We start from the raw sequence: 21,641 nt of genomic DNA on the forward strand, positions 1-21,641 counted from the left end.
ACACACACACACACTCTACATTTCAAACACACCCTTTTGAGTCTGCCCCACAGACAAACTATACAACTGCAAGCTTCTACATATGCAATAACAGAGAAAGCCACTGCCTTCAAAATGCAAGCCTACTGGTTGCATCCTTCCAGAACAAAAGGGTGTTAAGAGCAGAGAATTTGACTTTCATTCACCAGTGATCCACCAATGCTTTGTAGAATGCCTGGTGCACGGTTATGTGCTTAACTATTTGTTGAATGAATAAGTGATGCCATATTTTCTAAAACAACAAAAAAAAGGCAAAAAAAATACCCTTTTGTACCTTTTTTCTTTTTAATTTTTATTGGAGTACAGTTGATTTACAATGTTGTGTTACTTTCAGGTGTCGTTTGTACCTTTTACTGTCATGTGTATATAGTATGTCATGTGTATATAGTAATTAACTATTCAGAATCTTTGAAAAAGCTAGATTTTACAAATTTAAACTTCTGAGCTTCCTAAGAGCCAAAAACAGATTTGATGTGTTCTATATTCAGAGTCTAACCTTGCTTTCTTGGGCCAAGGGCTTTATGGTAGTTCTAAAATTCTAAGAGAAGAAAACAAGTTTAAAAAGAACTGAATTCTAAATCACTAGTTTCTTGTTAAGTCAAATTTTATTAGCATATAATAAAGTTACTTATATGTGGCAAGGTGGGAGTTGAGGAAAGAACAAGGAGAGAGTGGACAAGGAGGGCCAGTGGAGTTGGCTCACATTTTATAAACCACAGGAGGCAACAAGCTAAAGTAGCTCAACGGTTATGCTTAACTTTCTTACCTTCTGAGGCTTTCTTTCTTCTCTTCACGTGATAAACAGCTGTCTAAGTGCTTGTTAATGTGATTTTCTGGAATATGAACCCCACAAACAGGACAATCCACTGTATTTTTCAAAAAGAGAAAGAGATTTTATTATTTGTGGAAAGAGCAAAAATAATATAACCCAACACCTTTCAGCAACTAAGATAAAAAAAGGAATCCAACCTTAACATGCACTTGGAAAAGCAGAAGAGAAAAAGGACACCTCAGGGCAGCAGGAGTAGAATAGACTGCTTACTGGGTAAGGGCTACATGGTGGAAAGTCACATAATTAGAATCCTGGGCCTAGAGGAAGAGACTGCGAAGAAGTTTGGAAATCTGTTTTTTAGAAAATGCTTTAGTTAAATCTTTTCTAACAAGGCGTGACAAAGCTATAAAACCAGTATTAAGTTTTCCCGTCTTAGGACCCATTCATGTTTAGCACCGAAGCAATCTTAACCACCTGAGTAAGATATACCTGCCACAGGAGGAAGGTGAGGTGAGGGTATGTACAGCTAGGGGCATGTGGGATCTTAGTTCCCTGACCAGGGATTGAACCCAGACCCTCGGCAGTGAGAGCACGGAGTCCTAACCACTGGACCACCAGGGAAGTCCCAGCATTTTTTTTTAACTGAAGTAGAGTTGATTCGCAATGTTGTGTTAGTTTCTTGTGTACAACAAAGTGATTCACTTATACATATATATAGATACATATATCTATTCTTTTTCATATTCTTCATTATGGTTTATTACAGGATATTGAATATAGTTCCCCGTGCTATATAGTAGGACCTTGTCGTTTATCTATTTTATATACAGCAGCTTGTATCTGCTAATCCCACACTCTAATCTATCCCCCTCCCACTCCCTTTCCCCTTTGGTACACATAAGTTTATTTTCTAAGTCTGTGAGTCTGTTTCTGTTTCGTAGATATGTTCGTGTCGTATTTTAGATTTCATATATAAGTGACATCATATGGTATCTGTCTTTCTCTTTCTGACTTGCTTTGCTTAGTATGATCATCTCTAGGTCTATGCCTGTTGCTGCAAATGGTATTCTTTCATTCTTTTTTATTGCGGAGTAATATTCCGTTGTATATATGCACCACATCTTCTTTATCCATTCATCTGTCAATGAACATTTAGGCTGTTTCAATGTCTTGGCTATTGTAAATAGTGCTGCTATGAACATAGGGGTGCATGTATCTTTTCGAATTATAGTTTTGTCTGGATATATGCCCAGGAGTGGGATTGTTGGATCATATGGTAACCCTATTTTGAGTTATTAAAGGAACCTCCATACTGTTTTCCTCAGTGGCTGCACCAATTTACATTTCTACCAACAGTGTAGCAGTGTTCCCTCTTCTCCACACCCTCTCCAGCATTTGTTATTTGCAGCCTTTTTGATGGCCATCTGACCAGTGTGAGGTGGTACCTCATTGTAGTTCTGATTTGCATTTCACTACTAATTAGCAATGTTGAGCGTCTTTTCATGTGCCTGTTGGCCATCTGTATGTCTTCTTTGGAGAAATGTCTGTTTAGGTCTTCTGTCCATTTTTTGATTGGGTTTTGTTTTTTTATTATTGAGCTGCATGAGCTGTTCGTATACTTTGAAATTAAGCCCTTGTCAGTCACATCATTTGCAAAAATTTTCTCCCAATCCATAGGTTGTCTTTTTGCTTTGTTTATGGTTTCCTTTGCTGTACAAAAGATTTTAGGTTTGATTAGGCCCCATTTGTTTATTTTTGCTTTCATTTTATTCTATTTTGGGCCGCACCAGGCAGCTTGTGGGATCTTAGCTCCCCGACCAGGGATTGAACCCAGGCCCTCAGCAGTGGAAGTTCTGTGTCCTAACAATTGGACTGCCAGGAAATTCCCCTATGTTTGCTTTTATTTCTATTGCCTTGGGAGACTAACCTAAGAAAACACTGGTATGATTTATGTCAGAGAATGTTTTGCCTGTGTTCTCTTCTAAAAGTTTCATGGTGTCATGTCTTATATTTAAATCTTTAAGCCATTTTGAATTTATTTTTGTGTATGGTGTGAGGGTGTGTTCTAACTTCATTGATTTACATGCAGCTGTCTAGCTTTCCCAACACCACTTGCTGAAGACACTGTCTTTTCTCCATTTTATATTCCTGTTTCCTTTGTTGACGATTAATTGAGACTGTCAGCATTTTTAAGCAATAAACTGTTTTTTTTTTTTTGCGGTATGCAGTCCTCTCACTGTTGTGGCCTCTCCTGTTGCGGAGCACAGGCTCCGGATGCGCAGGCCCAGCAGCCATGGCCCACGGTCCCAGCCACTCCGTGGCATGTGGGATCTTCCCGGACCGAGGCACGAACCCGTGTCCCCTGCATCGGCAGGTGGACTCCCAACCACCGCGCCACCAGGGAAGCCCCAATAAACCATTTTTTAATCAAGGTGTGTATATTGTTTTTGTAGACATAATGCTATGGCACACTTAACAGACTACAGTATAGTGTAAATATAACTTTTATATGTACTGGGAAACAAAAAAATTCATGACTCACTTTATTGTGATTATTTGCTTTACTGCAATGGTTTGGAACCAAACCCGCAATTTCTTTGAGGTATGCCTATACAAGTGTAGCGTTAAAAAGTGGAAACACAATCATTCTGAAACTGTTTGATGAAATTAAGGGACCTGTGGAGGTATCTCAGGGCCTAGAGGCCACCATGGCTAACAGGCAGGGATGCAGGGGGAGCTCACGTGGAGAGCACAATCCCCAGACCCTCCAAATCCACTTTAATGGAGCAAGGCCAATTTTATCCACTTTGTATGCTATGGTTCACTGCAAGATTTCGCTTGGAAAAAAGGTTCTGCTACAGGGAAAATGTTATCAACTTAAAAACATATAATAAGAAGTGGCAATTAATAAAAAAAAATTGAAAAAGATAAGATATCCTAGGAAATGTAAGTAAAAAATTCACATAGCCATATGAAATTTAAACACTTGAGTACTAATAAACTAATTTCAACCTAAGTTTAGTAACCACTAACAGCCCTGCACTGTGTGTGGTATGGGCGTACCAAAAATATCTAAGACAGAGTTTCTACCTAAAAGGTGCTCTGAACTTCACTGGCAAGAAGATATGGAAACAAGAGAATAAACAAGCTGACCTAATCATCAAAAAGTTAAGCCAACTATACACAAAACAGTCCAGAAAACAAGTGCTGTAGTACTTTAGTAATGTGAGAAATCAATACTATGTAACATAACCAAAGAATGGTTAGATCTGGATAGAGTCTGGAAAGGTGGAACAGGGTTGGCAGACATTTTTAGCAAAGGGGCAGGTAGTAAAGATTTTAGGCTTTGGGGGCCAGATGGTCTCTGTCACAGCCAATAAACCATGGCAGGTAGCATGAAAGCAGCCATAGACAACAGGTAAACAAATGGACATGGCTGTGTTCCAGTGAAGCCTTGTTTACAAAAACGGGTGACAAGCCAAATCTGGCCTGCACGTTGTACTTTTCCGATGCCCGAGTGTTTTCAAGGAATAGTGGGGAGATCAGCTTGGCTATGGCAGAAGGATTTTGAGAGGGAGAGGTGAGAAATAAGGTCAGACAGCTAAGGGAGTGGTCAAACTGTCTAAGGCTATAAATGCCACTCAGAACAGCTTAGAAGTGTTCAAGTGCTGATACCTTAAGACAAAATGAGCTCTTTAAGGTTAAACTGGAACTGATATAAAGGATGAGGGGGGAATGAAAAGCTGAAAAACAGAAAGGTACGTCATACGTGAAGTACGAACTAATTAAAACGGCTTCACTTTTCCAGCCGTCAGCCTGAATTCCTATTCTATGAGGCAGAAAGAGAACACATCTGGAAGCACTGCCTACATCCATCTCTGAGGCTGTTACAAGATGAAAGCGGGTCTGCCCTTTCCCATTCCTTCCCCCTCAAAAATGCTGCTTATATATTAAGTCATGTGGGATGAGAAGGTTTCTCTTAAGTAAGAAAACAAACATGTGAAAATAATTTCCTACCTTTAGTAACTTCTTTCAAGGCCGATGTAGAGGGTGTCTCAGGAACACTAGCCTCTGAGAAACCTGGAGCTGACTTTTCTACGGACGGTGTCCCTCTGGTCTTTGCAGAAGAGCTCAGCTCTTTTTGAGGGCTGAATTTGCTTTCATTCTCTTTTATCAGCAACTCTGACACAGAACCACCAGCTTCTCTAATCAAGAAGTTCTCCATTAGCCTGCTTCCTTGCTTTAATGAATGTCTGAAGGCTACAGAAGTGTGCACTTTGGCAGCAAGGTTCTTTGAAGAGGAGGAAGCAGAAGAGATGGGTGGTGACTCTAAGGCAAACTGCAACAGATGATTCCTTGAAGCAAAGAAAACATAACAGTTAATTAAGACCTCAACTTCTGTATACATAATAACCTAACTGACATAAGCTGTGCTCTCAACACTTGTTTCTACGAAATATAGAACTTACTCTACAATGACAACAAAACCAGTGTTTCTTCTAGACTAAACTACAAAGCAATAAATCTGATTTTAAAAGCAGTTCATCTGTCTATAAAAGATAATGGGAGGACTTCAGATTCTGGTCACAAAGAATAGCTCATATGAGACTTACTCTCCAACCATAAATAATTTTAAATCTAAACAGAACATATAAAACTGTCTGTAAGCATGGACTATAGTCAACACAGTGGAAGGAACAGAGATTAGAGCTCTGGGCAAAGATCACTAGGACTGGAGGGACAGGGTGCTGGGCAGGGAGGAGCCACAGAATACCCTAAAAGTCTGTTGAGAAATGCTCATCAATTCCTGATCATCTCCAGGGCTGGAGAAGCATAAGACGAAGCCATAGGAGGCCCGGCAGGAAGCAGATGCCGGGAAGCTGAGATTCTAAAGGTCAATGCTGGAAAGCTGTTAGAGTTTGAGCCCAGCCAAAGCTGAGAGATTTTGGTAAAGACCCTAGACGTTCAGCTGAAACCCCACAAAGGCCAGGGAAGGACCACACTCTAGAAATAGAAACAAAAGTGAAATAGACCAAATCTAACAAAAAACTAATCCAAACCTTGACAGAATGAAAGTGAAGAGCTAGTAATTTAACTGCATGTCAGAACAAAATTCAACATTTTTCAAAGGAAGGTAATTCACAGCCTCTATAACATTACATCCACATTCAACAAACATTCAAAAATTACTAGACATGCAGAGAAATAAGCTACTAATCAAGAGATAAAATAGTCATTAGAAGCAGATCCAGGTGATCCGAGTGGCATTAGAAGAACTTCAAAAGAACTATGATTGAGACATGATGAATAAAGAAAAAAGAAGAAAATAATAGACAAATGAATTTTTAAAATTCTATGCTGTAAGAGGGAATTAAAACCCATCCCAAAAAAGGATAAAACAAACAAAATGAAACCTAGGCACATGATAATCAAACTGCTGAAAAATGAAAGAATAAAGAGTAAATCTTGTAAACAACCAGAGAAAAATAAGACACACTACCTCTAAGGCACAGTTCCCCAACCTTGGCACTATTGACACTGTGAGTCAAATAATTTTTTGCTGTAAGAGACTGTTCTGTGCCTTGTAGGAATATCAATAGCATAACACCCCTGCCCCAGGTTGGGACAACCAAAACATAAACAGATATCACCAAATGTTCCCTGGGGGAAGAGGTAAAGAGAAAGCAAAACCACTCTCAGTTAAGAACCATGGCTCTAAGGAAATAACAGTAAGAAATATCACTGACTTGTCAACAAAACCTATGGAAGCAAGAAGATAACAGAATGACATCTTAAAAGTACAGGAGGGCTTCCCTGGTGGCACAGTGGTTAAGAATCTGCCTGCCAGTGCAGGGGACACGGGTTCAAACTCTGGTCGGGGAAGGTCCCACATGCCCTGGAGCAACTAAGCCCACGCGCCACAACTACTGAGCCTGTGCTCTAGAGCCCTCAAGCCACAACTACTGACCCCACATGCCACAACTATTGAAGCCTGTGTGCCTAGAGCCTGTGCTCCTCAACAAGAGAAGCCACCACAATGAGAAGCCCGCGCACCACAACAAAGAGTAGCCCCCACTCGCCATAACTAGAGGAAGTCCGCGTGCAGCAACAAAGACCCAATGCAGCCAAAAATAAACAAATAAATAAATTTATTTTAAAATTTAGTTTTAAAAAAGTACAGGAAAAAAAACACAGATGAATTCTATTCCTATTGAAAATATTCTTCCAAAATGAAAGCAAAATACATTCTTAAGCAAACAAATGCTAAGAGAATTCCTCACCAAGAGACAAGAATTACTACAAGAACTGTTCTTCAGCTTAAGGAAAATAAGCGTAGATGTAAGCACAAAAAAATGTCAGCAAGGCTCGAGAAAAGGTAAATATGTGGTTAAATTCAAGAGTATTGACTTTTAAAAAGCACTAGCAATGGCTTGTGGAATTCATAACATACATGGAAGTAAAATAACTCTAACATAGCAAAAAAGAGACATTAAGATAATGCAAAAATATTATAAAATTCTTGCATTGTTCAGGACATGATAAAAGTACTAATTTATGGTTAGTACTATAATACGTTAAGGATGTATTTTGTAATTTGTTCAGTAAAAACTAAAAAGAGCAACACTAAGAAGTATAATGCCAAAACTTGAGATAAAATAATAAAAATAGTCAAAAAAAGGACAGGAAAGGAATAATTTTTTTAAAAAGAACAAATGGACAAAGAGAAAACAGAGAGCAAGTAATCAATTAAATGTAATGGATACAGACTCCAGTTAAAACACAAAGCTTATCAGACTGGATTAAAAAATAAGATGCAACTATATACTGTTTAAAAGAAAACACTTTAAATATAAAGACCCAGGAAGACTGGGGAAAAAACGGTGGGAAAAGATGTACCATGCAAACACTAACCAAAAGAAAACTGATGTGGTAATATAGTGAGTCTTTTTAATAAATGGGGCTGGAGCAAATGAATATCTGCTGAGAAAAAAATGAATCCTGACGCTTACCTCCATCATACCTAAAAATTAACTTGAATAGGTTCATAGGCCTACCTATAAAAGCTAAAACCACAATTCTAAGAAAACATATGAAAAAATCTTTATGACCTGAGGTAGGCAAAGATTTCTTAGGCAGGATTATAAAAAAAGTTATAATCATTTTATAAAAAAGAGAAAGAGACACAGAAAGAGAGAGAGAAAGAAAGAAAAAGAGAGAGACAATAGACTGGACTTCAAAATTAAAATGTCTGTTCATCAAATGACACCCTTAGAAAATGAAAAGGCAAGCTACAGACAGGAAGGAAAATATATTTGACCAAAATACATAAAGAACCACTAATCAATAAGAAAAAGACAAACAATGCAATTTTTTTAAATTGGCTAAGAAACCAGGACACTTCACCAAAGATAAAAAGAAGAGTCAATAAGCACATGAAAAGGTACACTAGTCATCAGGAAATGTAAATTAAACCACCATGAGTTACCATTTCACACCCAATAGAATGCTTACAAATAAAAGGACTAACAGTACCAAATATTAACCAGGATGTGGAGCAACTGAAATTCACTGTGGTCCAATCCAACCGGAAAACTGTTTGCCAATTCCTTATAAAGTTCAATATACATCTGCCCTATAAGCCTGCAATTCCATTCCTGGATATATACCCAAAAGAATGAAAATAGACGCCTACACAAAGACTGCACACAAATGTTCACAGGAGCTTTTACAATACTAGCCATAAATTGGAAACAATTCAAATTCATCAATAGAGGTATAGATAAGCACATTGTGCGTATTCATACAATGGATACTCTTCAGCAGTAAAAAAGAAAATACCGACACAAGCAATAACATAGGCGAATAACAGCAATAGTATGTGAAGCAAAAGAAAAGAATAAACGTATACTGTATGATTCCACTTACATGAAGTTTAAGAACAATCTATGATGATAGAAACCCAAATGGTCTATGGGGGTGGGACTGACTAGAAGCAGAATAAAGAAGTCATGGTATGGAAATGTTCCGTATCTTGACTATGATGGTAATGACACAGATGTATGATTATCAAAATTCAATGATCAAAATTCAGACTTCATGTATTTCATTATATGTAAATTTTACCACAGTGTTAAAAAATCAAGAAATAGTAAAAATAAAAACGGTAACAATAATTTTTTAAAATCTCACTGCTATACTAATGAGAAAGGCTACAACTAGAAAGACCAGGAATAGCAACTGTTGGTGAGGCTATGGAGCAACTGGAACTCTCATACTTCACGGTCGAAATGTAATTGTTTTAACCATTTGGAAACTAGCTTTAAAGATACCAGCAAATAAATGAATGCCTAGTCTCTGACCTAGCAACTACACTTCTAGATATATGCCAAAAGAAATACATGCCAAAAGATATGTACCAGAATGTTCACAGCAGTAGTATTCATAATAGACAAAAACCAGAAACAGCCCAAATGTCTATCAATATGGAAACAGGGAAAAAATAATCCATATACTATCATTTGAATTCAAAAGATTCAGAAAAAGACCAAATGCTTACCACAACGACATATATTTTTACGGAATTTCCCTTTCTCTGTTGGCCTGAAGTCAATAAAACTACTCTATTAACACTCATACCACCTCGGGGTTAGTTACTTCACTGGGCAGGAAATAATACAAAAAGAAAAAAGCAGTACATATCTTATTCTGCTTTACAGTTTTACAGAAACCCACAAAAACTCTATTTACAACAAGATATCCTGCTGTATATCATATTTAATTGCCAGTCATACTCTGAATGCTTTGATCGTTTTAAATATGTCCTTAGATTAACAGGCATATCTACTATTTTCAACATTACTATTAAATATTTTTAAATGAATAATCAGGGTTGAAAGAGGGTGAGTAGATGTGTAGAAGATCAAGAACGTCCATAAGCTGATAAATGTTTAAGGAAGGTGATGTGTACCTGAGGGTCATTACACCATGTTCTCTATTTTTATATATATTTGAACTTTTCCACAATAAAAAGTTTGAAAGTGAATAAATAAAAGCTACAGTGGGAGGTTAAAAAAAAAAATTCAGGCTCTTCGTCTTTGCGAGGAAAGAGAAATAAAGTAAAAGTAGAGAACCACAATCATTAAGTCTCTTTTTCTTCTAGGATGTGGATTTGGTACAAAGAAGGTTCTAAGAAAAGCTTTCGTCTCATTATGACAAAGTAAAAGACACACTCTCCAACTAATGGATAAAACTATCACTGATAAATCACTTCCATGCGGCTACACAAGTATACCTTTTCAGCTAAGTGTCTACCCTAGAGATAACTCCTTTTTGCTTTTACTCACAATTGAGACGAATTTTAGTCTTCCAATTTGATCTCTTACTTCAACACGTGCCAATGAAGAACGTGGCAGACAGCTGCACCACTGCAATAATAAAATTATGCCCCATGCTAAAATTAAAATTCATTAACTTCTTCAGGTGCCTGCTAATCTCAGCAGTGGAAATACAATAGAGAACAAAATAGTTTCTGTCCTCACGAAGTTTACACTATAGTAAGGGAAGAGAGAATAGACACCCACAACATATGTGAAAATTACTATGAAAAAAAGGAAGCCGATGAAGCCATGAATTCGGAGAGGATAAGCTTGATACTCTTTACAGGATGGTCACAGAAGACCTCACTGAGAAGATGCCTATGAAAAACACAGCCCAAGAAAGTAGAGGATTAAACTGTGTGGACATCTAGGGAAACACTTTCACTCAGAAATAACAGTAAGCAGAGTCTCTAAGGTCAGAGTGTGATTAACATGTTTGAGAAACAGGGAGAAGGCCAGTGTGACTGGAGCTAATTGACCTGGCGGAGAGAAGCAGGCAAGGAAGTCAGGGAGCCTACTCTGCAGGGCCCAGAGGACTGCCATCGACACGACTTGGGGTTCTGCTCCAAATGAGATGGGAAACCACATCTGAGTGACATGCAGTATGACCTACTTTTTATTTTCAAGGATCGGTTTGGTTGCTGCCCTCAGAAGGACTGTAAGAGGACAAAAGCAGAGGTAAGACCACTAAGAAGTAATCACCGTATCTGGGCTGACGCTGGCTTGAACAGGACTGGCATGGTGAGGGAAAGTTGTCAGATTCTGGAAGGAGAGCAGAGATAGAACCAATGGGACTTACTGATGGAATGACAGACCAAGTGTGAAAGAGTGGGGTCAAGGATGACCCCAAGGTTTTTTGGCCTTGAGGGAGAGAGGCGGGAGCTGCCATTTACTGAGATGAGCGAGACTGTGGGAGCAGCAGATTGGGAGTGGGGCCTGGGGGGCAGCAGAGGGAATCAGTTCAGTTCTGGTTTTAAGGGGTCCAAGCAGAGGTGTGAGATAAGCAGTTGGATATGTGACGATGATGTCCTGGAGACAGATCTAGCTGATATATAAATCTGGAAGCCATGAACGTACAACTGGTATTTAAAACCATGAGGCTGTTTACGGCAATTCACATACCTTAAAAATGAGCTGTGTGAAAATATTAATTCCAAAATTGATACTCAGACTGAATTGCTAATTTTTCCTTCACTTTCCATCACTCCTGTATATTAAGGTGAGTTGGCATTATAACGCCTAACAGCATTCCTCACAGACATTCAAATTGGATGAATTATGGACTTTCAGAATAACTGTGACAATAAAATACAGGAAAATCTTCCCCATTTGTTAACTATACAATAACTTTATCTCTTCAGAATGTGGCTAAGAATCAAAAGTGAAAACAGGCCTCTGGGTAGACATGGGCAGTCATAAAATCCATGCAATCAAGTCCATGGACTTTGGCAACTAGTAAATGTCCCTGAAAATATCTGTTCTAATCTGGAACATGCAAACGGCAGTCTAGGACCATTTGGTCAAACAGGCAGAGGACCACCAAAGCACAAGGTCTCATTAGCTCCTTAGGGCACGCACATATGTATAACAGGGCACCACAATATAAATAGATAAAATATATAGATAGTAATGATAGGAATCTTTTCTTAGGTTCCTTTGTTCCAGATACAGTACTATGCTATATATCTTTTAATATACCTCTTCATTTCTAATCCTTACAATTCCTCAAAGTGTCAACAATATTATTCCCATTGTTCAGATGTGGAATAGAAGCCGAAAAGGATTAATATCTTGATCACACTCGTATCAAAACTAGTAGGGTCAAGACTGGAACCTAATTCTGCCTGAACCCAAACCCAGTATGCTTTAAACTATACCATAAGGAAAGGTGAAATGATACTCTACATACTCTTGTGAGATGCTAAGGGAATTATCCATTATCATCTGTTTAAATTTATTTATTTATTTATTCATTCATTCATTCATTTATTGGCTGCATTGGGTCTTCACTGCTGCACGCGAGCTTTCTCTAGTTGCGGCGAGAGGGGGCTACTCTTCGTTGTGGTGCACGGGCTTCTCATTTCAGTGGCTCCTCCTGTTGTGGAACACGGACTCCAGGCACACGGCCTTCAGTAGTTGTGGCACGTGGGCTCAGTATTTGTGGCACACGGGCTTAGTTGCTCCGTGGCATGTGGGATCTTCCCGGACCAGGGCTCAAACCCGTGTCCCCTGCACTGGCAGGCGGATTCTTAACCACTGTGCCACCAGGGATGTCCCTGTTTAAATTTTTAAACTTGGATAAAGTACCTGGAGAAAAATTCATACCTTGATGGTGGATAAACCAAAGCAATAAATAATGCTCTATACTCTCAATTTCTAAAAAAATATAATATACATGCAAAGCAATAAATAACGCTCTATATTCTCAATTTGTAAAAACATATAATATACATGTAGACTGGCTGCTATGCAAAAATACAAAAACAACATTTTCTTGTTTAGGTCAAGAATGATATTCCAGGGACTTCCTTGGTGGCGCAGTGGTCAAGAATCTGCCTGCCAAAGCAGGGACACGGGTTCGAGCCCTGGTCGGGGAAGATCCCACATGCCACGGAGCAACTAAGTCCGTGCGCCACAACTACCGAGACTGTGCTCTAGAGCCCGCACCACACGCCTAGAGCCCATGCTCTGCAACAAGAGAAGCCACCACAGTAAGAAGCCCGCGCACCGTAACGAAGAGTAGCCCCTGCTCACCACAAGTAGAGAAAGCCCGCGCACAGCAACGAAGACCCAACGCAGCCAAAAATAAATAAATAAATTCATTTAAAATAAAAAAAGAATGATGTTCCACTTGGACAACAATAATCTAAATAAATTTTGTTCAATACAACAGTTTCTTAAGAACATTATTTTAAATAAAAATGAGTCAAGGGGGGCTTCCCTGGTAGCGCAGTGGTTGAGAGTCCGCCTGCCGATGCAGGGGACGCGGGTGCGTGCCCTGGTTCGGGAGGATCCCACATGCCGCAGAGCGGCTGCGCCCGTGGGCCGTGGCTGCTGGGCCTGCGTGTCCGGAGCCTGTTGCTCTGTGGCGGGAGAGGCCACAGCAGTGAGAGGCCCGCGTACCGCAAAAAAAAAAAAAAAAAAAAAAAAAAGAGTCAAGGGAAAAAAGAACACAAAACACTTGTTTCCTGAAAATAAAGGCCAAAAGTTAGAAGAAAATGTAAGATCCGCATGTCAGCCTTGTGCCTGAAAACCTCTGGAATTATTTCCAATACTCCTTTGTTATTCAGTTTAGAATATTAAATTTTTAAAAATCATAATATCATAAAATGGCAATGACAGATGGGAAGCACAGGAAGAAATAAAATCAATAAACAATATAAATAACTTACATTTTACTCATAAAATTAAACTTCCTCCCTCACTGATCTAAACCAAATTTCAAACAAGTAATGAAACCGACTACGTTGAATTTCAACCCTACTAATTTTGCAAATGAAGTACCACAGCACTCTAGATATGACAAATGTCCAAGAAATGTTCCCCATAAAGCAATTCCAAGAAGGCAAACAGAGGGAGAAACAAATGATAAAATCCGTCCCAAATCTACAAAGAATGCTTCCTACCCCGCCACACCCACTACAAAGAATATTTAAATAGCCTATTTCTTTGGGGAGGGAGGAGAGAAGGAGAGAGCGCAATCATTCCAAGGCCTCCCTTTAAGTTACCAAAGGGTCTATGAACTCAAAGATGCTGATCATTTATCTTCAACAAACAGATGCAGTTCTTCATAACAGTCCCTTTTTCCTAGCAGGGAGGCTGTTATGCTTTCAATACCAGCTGAGGAAAAAATAAGCTATGAGATACAATTTTGCTGCCTCAGAGAAAAGCAAACAGCCGATCAATTCCTTTTTAAATACATGTCTCCATCTTTTCCTACCAACTTCAATATCTAACTGGTGAAGGACTTTAAAATAAGAAAAGCAATCACTTTATTTATGAGCACCAGAGAATCTCAGAGTGTCTTAATCTAGGAAAGTATACCACCTTCTTATGACTCTGCCTAGGGAAATAACCAACCAGCTGATTTCTAAAATGCCTTACTAGGCGAGTTCAGAGTACTAAATCTGATCATTTTTAGTATGCAAACCAATGAAAAAATGTGCAATTCTACTGGAAGAAATCTCTTTACATTTTTAGAAGTAATGTGATGAACCTCCAAGAATGTCCCAACAAGCTTGGAATTCATGTACTTAAGTATGTGGGCACCTAACCATTAACTAAACACAATATGTTCCTAATAAAAACTCCAAAAACTCCTGCTTGGCTTGCATGATTAAAACTAAAAATAATTCAAGATATTGTCTGATAATACATGCCTTTTTAAATCCCTCTGGGTGAGCAATGACTATCACCATCATACATTTGACAGTTAAGAAGTAAAGCTACACTTTATAAAGCACCAGCGATTACACATTTCATGTTACACATCATTTTATACATGCTGAGCAAATTGGATTAAGAATTAATGGATTAATATATGACACAGAAACTATTATACATATATGTGTGTACACATACACATGCATATGCTACCCAGCTCTGTCCACTGAGAGGGTTTAGAAGCAACGACACCCCAGTAACAATGAGCATACCCAGCTCCAGATCCTGATTTCTAAATGCCATTCTCCAATAAAAGGACCCAGGGCTCCTTGGGAAAATGGTTGATTCTAATGTTGGGGCAGGGAAAATAAAAGATAAAGCTGAAGTATTTCTGAAATACTCAAAAGTAAGTGCCCAAATCTACATTTTAACTCTTGTTTTTCACAACAGGAGACTTTCTGTTAGGTAAAGGAAGAAAATCCTATTATGATTAGATTGTCCGTATGTGATTAATGACTGTTGTTGCATCCCTTCTTTTACCCCCAAATATGCAGCCCTGCATTCCCTAATCCCGAAAAGTGCACAGAGTAAAGGGACGGACACATATAAAAGGCAAAAGCAGTTAGGGATTAGTCACAAAAGAAAATCATACCGTGCAAAATTCAAGCTTTTTACCAGTTCATCTAATACGCGGTTGTTTTTCAGGTCCGGCTCTGTGACTGTCTGGAAAAGAAAAACAACAGATAGAAAAAGGTCAGAAACAATAATTAACTTGTCATAATCTTGTTTTTGAAAACGTATGTCTCATCCTCCTGAGATTCCCCATCCCACTAAGTCTTCCAGGAAAACCTCAAAATAAAGTTCATTCATCTCATACTAACACGGAATTTTAAAACAGTGAATCACTCTCTGCTGACTGGAAGTCTGTTTAAAAACTCTCCAAAGCATCTGGTAAAAACACATGTACTCTGTACTAAGACAAAACCTAACATGAGCAAGAATCCTTCTTCAAAATGCCAGCACTCAGCTTTCCCAAAAATGTCTCCTGAAAAGCAGAACAGAGATGCTCTTTTAAAGTAATAACACAGGAGCCTTAGGTGCTCAAAGAGACTTTAAAAACAAGATTGGTGTTCAAGACTGCAAGAGGAAAACAATAAACCCAGTAGCTATCTAGCGTAAACGGCATACACTTTATCTCTGTGATGATACCATCTTGATGACAGCAGCATCCCTAGTTGGAAAGAGCTTAGACTTGGGAGCCAAACAAGTTCAGTGACATCCTGACACGATGCACCTACCAGAGGCACCAAACTAGAACCCAAACCCTTTAATTAGCCCCGGTGTCCTTTCTATCAGACCTTACTATCTCTTTTCCTTCTTTCTTTATTCCTACTTATGTTTACCTTCCCTTTTTACATACCTTTTCACCTATTTCCACTACATAAAATGCTTCAGAAACTTTAACAAGTTTCTTGGTGTTTTCCCTGAAGGCCTGGTTTGGGAAAAAGGTAAGGGGCCAGTTAAGCTGAATCTTTGCCTTCTGCACAAATACTTAAACATCAATCCTTTGCAAATAAATGATCCTACCATCAGATTTTCTACCCAAGTTGAGAAATTATAAAAAGTGAGGAGCCATAAAAACACAGTTCATAAGAATTAAAGTGTGCTATGTCCTGATCTTAAAATTAGTTTTTTCTTCCTAAAATACATGTAGGTTATCAGAAATCTTTATGAAAAGTTGAACAAAGCCCAGTTCTCCATATATGTATTTTATAAGTCCTTTCTGAAACTGTCTTTGATATAGCTTAATTCAATAATTATACACCTTCCCTGGGCTTTTGTGTATACATGAAGCAGAAATATCTGCACCACTTAGTTTAAAGGAAAAAAAGAAAAGAAAAACTCACCACACAGCAAGTTGGACATTGTGTTTTATAGGACAGAAATTTTCTTATACAAAGAGAACAGTCTGCAAAAACACAAATGCAACATAATAAATTACTTAAGCTGTATAAGACTATTGGATTCTGACTTCTAACAAAACCTGACTTAAACCCTAGAATATTTCCATCATCTAAGGTATATCATTATAATCTCAAAATTCTAGTACCTCTACTCTATCTCTACACATTTGCAAATATGATTAAATAGCATTTTTAGAAAAGGGAAACATATCAAATAATAATAATTGAGTCCCTAGCATATCACAACTCTATAAGCAACATGTATCACTCTCTGTATCTTCCATCTGTAAAATGAAGGAAACATACACGTAAGACCTAGGATGAATTTGTATAAACATGTCAGATATCTCCCCTGCCTAACATTCTAAAATATAAATTTTGAAATAAGATCTATACATGTGTTAAGAAATAATATATACCTGGATTATCAAATTAGGGATTTCTACATCCTAACTCTGTAAATGATACCCTTCATCCCACACTTTACAAATACTTTTGTGGCAGACACTAAGGAAAGAGGGAAGATTCTTGACCTCAAGGAGTTAAAAAAGCGTGAGGCAATTACAGTACAATTCAGTGTATTAAGGACAATGTATTAAGTCTTAACAATTTAAGTGGAAATTGGCATGAACTAATTCTTCACACCCAAAGCAGCATAAAATGATCTCCCCAAATGTGACTAATACAATGGTACCTTACTGGTACCATTTGCTATTGGCACAAATTCACCTTAGTGAGGGGGCCTCATTAAAGGATTCAGTTTAGTTAAGGAGAAGGAGGCAGTAGGATTTCGGGTACAGACATCCTGGAAGTGAACAAGTCATGCCAGCCTCAGTAAGAGCACCCAGGAACAATGAAACACATTATGAAAAAGAAAGATCAGGCAACAAGTGAAGTTCTTTGGGGAAGCAAAGAAAAATAAACGAGGACTTCCAGTTTGGCACATAAGGAGCTTGGAAGTCATCACTCCCTCTAATAACCCGTAAAAAGCTGAACAAACTAAAAAATCAATAATCCTTCCGAGATCCATCAGAGAAGTGACCTTATGAGGTAAACTGCTGCCTCCAAAACTGAAGAGACAGACAGGATGGATACAAAGAAATATAACGTACCAGACCAGAAACTTCCATGGGAACCAGAGAAAGAGGTTCTGCTGGAACCACTGTTGGCATAGGAAAATCTGAACTGTAATTGACCAATTGCTGGAGGCTCAGTGTGGACAAGTCTGCGAGTTAAAAACTCAATGGGGACCCAGACATTGGGGAGGGGAGGCCTGACAGTTATGTGAGTTTTTGCTCCAAGGGTTCTACCAGGTTCTCACAGTGACTATAAGAAAAAAATTCCCTAGTTCTTCTGCAGGGAGAGGAGGAAAAGTAAATCATTTTGAAATACACAAGAGCACTCTGTTCTTGTTAACAAGGCCTAACTTCAAGAGAAACAGTTTTACTGGAGCCTATTCTATTGGGCTATTACCAGAGCCCAGCTAACCTGGGGGATGGGAAATAACCAACTTCAGCTACCTCTAGCCATCCTGTCCCACCAAAGGGGGTAAAAAATTGAGAACCACTTGTGAAGTTCACAGTCCAGGGCACAGGCTCACTAAGAGACAGACCTAATTGTAGGAATATAGAACACTACCCAGCCCCCACCAATCTCATGACACATTACTATTTACTACACTTGCTTTTACCCAGTACCTCATGTCCCACTATTAGGAAAAAATTATAAGGCATACTAAAAGGCAAAAAGCACAGTTTGAAGAAACTGCAGGCATCATTAGCATAGTTAGATATGGCAGGAATGTTGGAATTATCAGACCAGAAACTTAAAACAACTATGATTAAGATGCTAAGGGCTCTACTGGACAAAGTAGACAACATGCAAGAAGAAATGGGTAATGTATACAGAGAGGTGAAAATTCTAAGGAAGAATCAAAAGAAGAAATGCTAGAGATGAGAAACTGTAGAAGAAATGAAAAATGTCTTTCACGTGCTCATTAGTAGACAGGACACAGCTGAGGGAAAAAAAAAAATCACTGCACTTGAGGATATCTCAATAAAATCTTCCAAAGCTATAAAGCAAAAAGAAAAAAGATTGGAAAAAAAAAACCCCACAGAACAATATTCAAGAACATTTTTTAGCAGGACAACTATAAAAGGTGTAACATACACGTAGTAACAATACCAGAAACAGAAGAAAAAGAGAAAGAAAGCAAGAAATATTTGAAGCATTAATGACTGAGAATTTCCCTCAGATTGTCAGACACCAAACCACAGATCCAAGCAGCTAAAAGAACACCAAGAAGGAAAAATGCCAAAAACCCCACAACTTGGTATATCACATTCAAACTGTGGAAAATCAAAAATAAAGAAAAAATCTTGGAAAAAGCCAGAGGGGAAAAAACACCTTACTTACAGATGAGCAAAGGTAAGAATTAAATCTGATTTCTCAGAAACCATGCAAGCAAGAGAGAAAAAACCCACCAACCTAGAATTTTATATTCTGCAAAATGATCCCTCAAAAGTGAAAGAGAAATAAAAGACTTTCTCAGACAAACAATAATTAAGGAAATGTGCTCCCAGTAGACTGACATTGCCAGAAACGTTAAAAAAAGAAGTTCTTCAGAGAAAAGAAAAATAATATAAGCCAGACACTTGGATCCACATACAGAAAAGAAGAGCAATTCCAGAAGGAATAAGTACAGGTAAAATTAAAACCTTTTTTTCTTATTCTTAATTGATGTAACAGACAATAGTTTGTTCAAAATAATAATAGCAGCAAATTAGATTATTTATGCTTATGTAAATATACATATGCTTATGTGTAAGTAAAATGAATGACAGCAGTGATACAAAGGACTGGAGGGAGGAATTAGGTGTCTTACTCTGCCTGCCGTAAAAAATACCACAGACTGGTTGCTTAAACAACAGGAATTTCTTTTCTCACAGTTCTGGAAGCTAGAAGTTCCAGAAGCTAGAAGGTGCCAGTATCATAGGTTTGTGGTGAGGACTCTCTTCCTGGCTTATATACAGCTGCCTACTCACTGTGTCCTGTCATGGCCAGAGAAGAAAGAACAAGCTTTCTACAGCTCTTCTTTTTTTTTAATTTTTCTACATCTCTTCTTATAAGAGCACTAATCCCACTATCAGGGGCATCTCCCAAAGGCACCACCTCCAAATACCATCAAACTGGGGCTGAGGGCTTATGAATTCTGGGGTGGGGGGGAACACACTTCAGTCCATAGCATTTCACCCCTTACCCCCAAAATCCATGTCCTTCTCACATGCAAAACACATTCTCCCCATCCCACCAATCCCAAAAGTCGTAATTCATCCCAACATCAACTCTAAAGTCTGAAGTCCAAACTCTCATCTAAATATCACCTAAACCAGATGCGGATGAGACCTGAAATATGATTCATCCTGAGGCAAAATTCCTCTCTAGACTCATTCTCTTGACTATCAATGTTATTCTCTCCACAGTATATAAACTCTCCTGAGTGATACTGTAAGTCAAGAATTCCCAAACCTGGCTGCTCATCTGAGTCACCTGCAGAGATTATTGTTGGCTTTAGTTTAGTTGCCAGGCTCTATCCCCAGTCTTCAAGAGAAATCCAATGGATTTTGATCAGTAAACCACATCCATAATATGTGATTCTGATTGAACAACAATTATTTGTTTTAATTAATATGCTTTTGTACTAGATTGAACCATATGAAACTTTTGGTAAGTCAAAAAAGGGCAAATATTGGCAATTTCATTCGATTTAACATAACATTGTGTACTTACTGTGCACTCTGTTTTAAGCATGTTAGCTGTATTAACACTTTCAATCCGTACAGCAACCCTGAGGTCGGTACTATTAGTCCCATTTTACAAGAAGGAAAATGCAGCATACAGCTTAACCAACTTGCCCAAGATTATGGAATTAATAGGTGGCAAAGGCATGTATCAGAGCCCGAGCTTTTAACATATTTCTAATTAATTATTTAAAATATTTATAATTTGCTTATAAGAAGCACTTATTATATATACCTATGTAATACCAATATGTACTTAATTAATAGGATCACCTGTATCAGAGTATGTAAAATGAGGCTACTGCTTTCTCTTCTGCATAATCTTATACGTGTTTTCTGTTTAAACATGGAGAACCAGACACTAGTCCAAAGTGGATCAAGCCCTTGGCTTAATTTCAACTTACCAGTCTACTACCAAATATGTACTGGTGAACTGCAGACCAGCATAATTTATTCTCTAGCGAGCAAGCACGATATTTCAATCAAAGTAGAGCAGTTGAACAACTTTGAACCGTGTATTCCTAGCTGGCTTTATTTAAATCACCTGTGAAGTTTGTTTTTCCACCCAAAAGCCCAACTATGAGCCATGTGTATAGGGTGGGGGAGGGAAGAATAAAACAATGAAATAAAGGGTAGTTTCAAAGAGGCAAGCAAGCCTGGGGAAGGAGGTATTTCTAATCTCAAACAGGATGCAGCCATCTGCTGGCTTTCATGTATCAGAAGAGCATAGCATCCTGACAGTAAAAAGCAAGTTTCTAAAACTTAAACCAATCCATTTTGCATGTGATCTTAAGGATTTTATGAGAAAATGAACCATGTCAAAAATAATTCTAAAGTGTCCAATTAAAAAAAGAAAATCCAGGGCTTCCCTGGTGGCGAAGTGGTTGAGAGTCCGCCTGCCGATGCAGGGCACGTGGGCTCGTACCCCGGTCCGGGAAGATCCCACATGCCGCTGAGCGGCTGGGCCCGTGAGCCATGGCCACTGAGCCTGCGTGTCTGGAGCCTGTGCTCCGCAACGGGAGAGGCCACAACAGTGAGAGGTCCGCGTACCACAAAAAAAAAAAAAAAGAAAAAAAGAAAATCCAGTTCCCAGTTTGAAAGGTATAGGAGATGCTTTCGAAGGATCCTTTCAAAGCTGAGAAAGCTGGCCTCTGCCTCTAAGTCCAGTGTTAAGTGACCAGTTAGCTGATAAGAGAATAACATCCCTCCAACAAACAACCAGCACTCCAGCATCTCCATAAGGGCAGTTCTGCATAACTATATGTCCCTTCTGTATGTGTAACTATCTCTTTTCTCCCGTCTTGCT

The 21,641-nt window shown here is 38.5% G+C and overlaps 1 protein-coding gene across 4 annotated transcripts in view; it reads right to left on the reverse strand.

Annotated features, from left to right (window-relative positions):
• RAD18 (RAD18 E3 ubiquitin protein ligase) overlaps positions 1-21,641 on the reverse strand; it is a 116,793-nt gene that overhangs the window by 68,848 nt on the left and 26,304 nt on the right. For all 4 annotated transcript variants that reach the window (XM_029244090.1, XM_029244089.1, XM_029244092.1 and 1 more), the window contains exons 3-6: positions 16,479-16,540; positions 15,224-15,294; positions 4,829-5,166; positions 806-905 (exon numbers count right to left, since the gene is read on the reverse strand). In XM_029244090.1, the coding sequence (XP_029099923.1) occupies positions 806-905; positions 4,829-5,166; positions 15,224-15,294; positions 16,479-16,540 (571 nt within the window). The remainder of the gene's footprint in view (positions 1-805; positions 906-4,828; positions 5,167-15,223; positions 15,295-16,478; positions 16,541-21,641) is intronic.

Source organism: Monodon monoceros, unplaced genomic scaffold (genome assembly GCF_005190385.1).
Source record: "Monodon monoceros isolate NGI ecotype Baffin Bay Population unplaced genomic scaffold, NGI_Narwhal_1 Super_Scaffold_3, whole genome shotgun sequence".
Lineage (NCBI taxonomy): Eukaryota > Metazoa > Chordata > Mammalia > Artiodactyla > Monodontidae > Monodon > Monodon monoceros.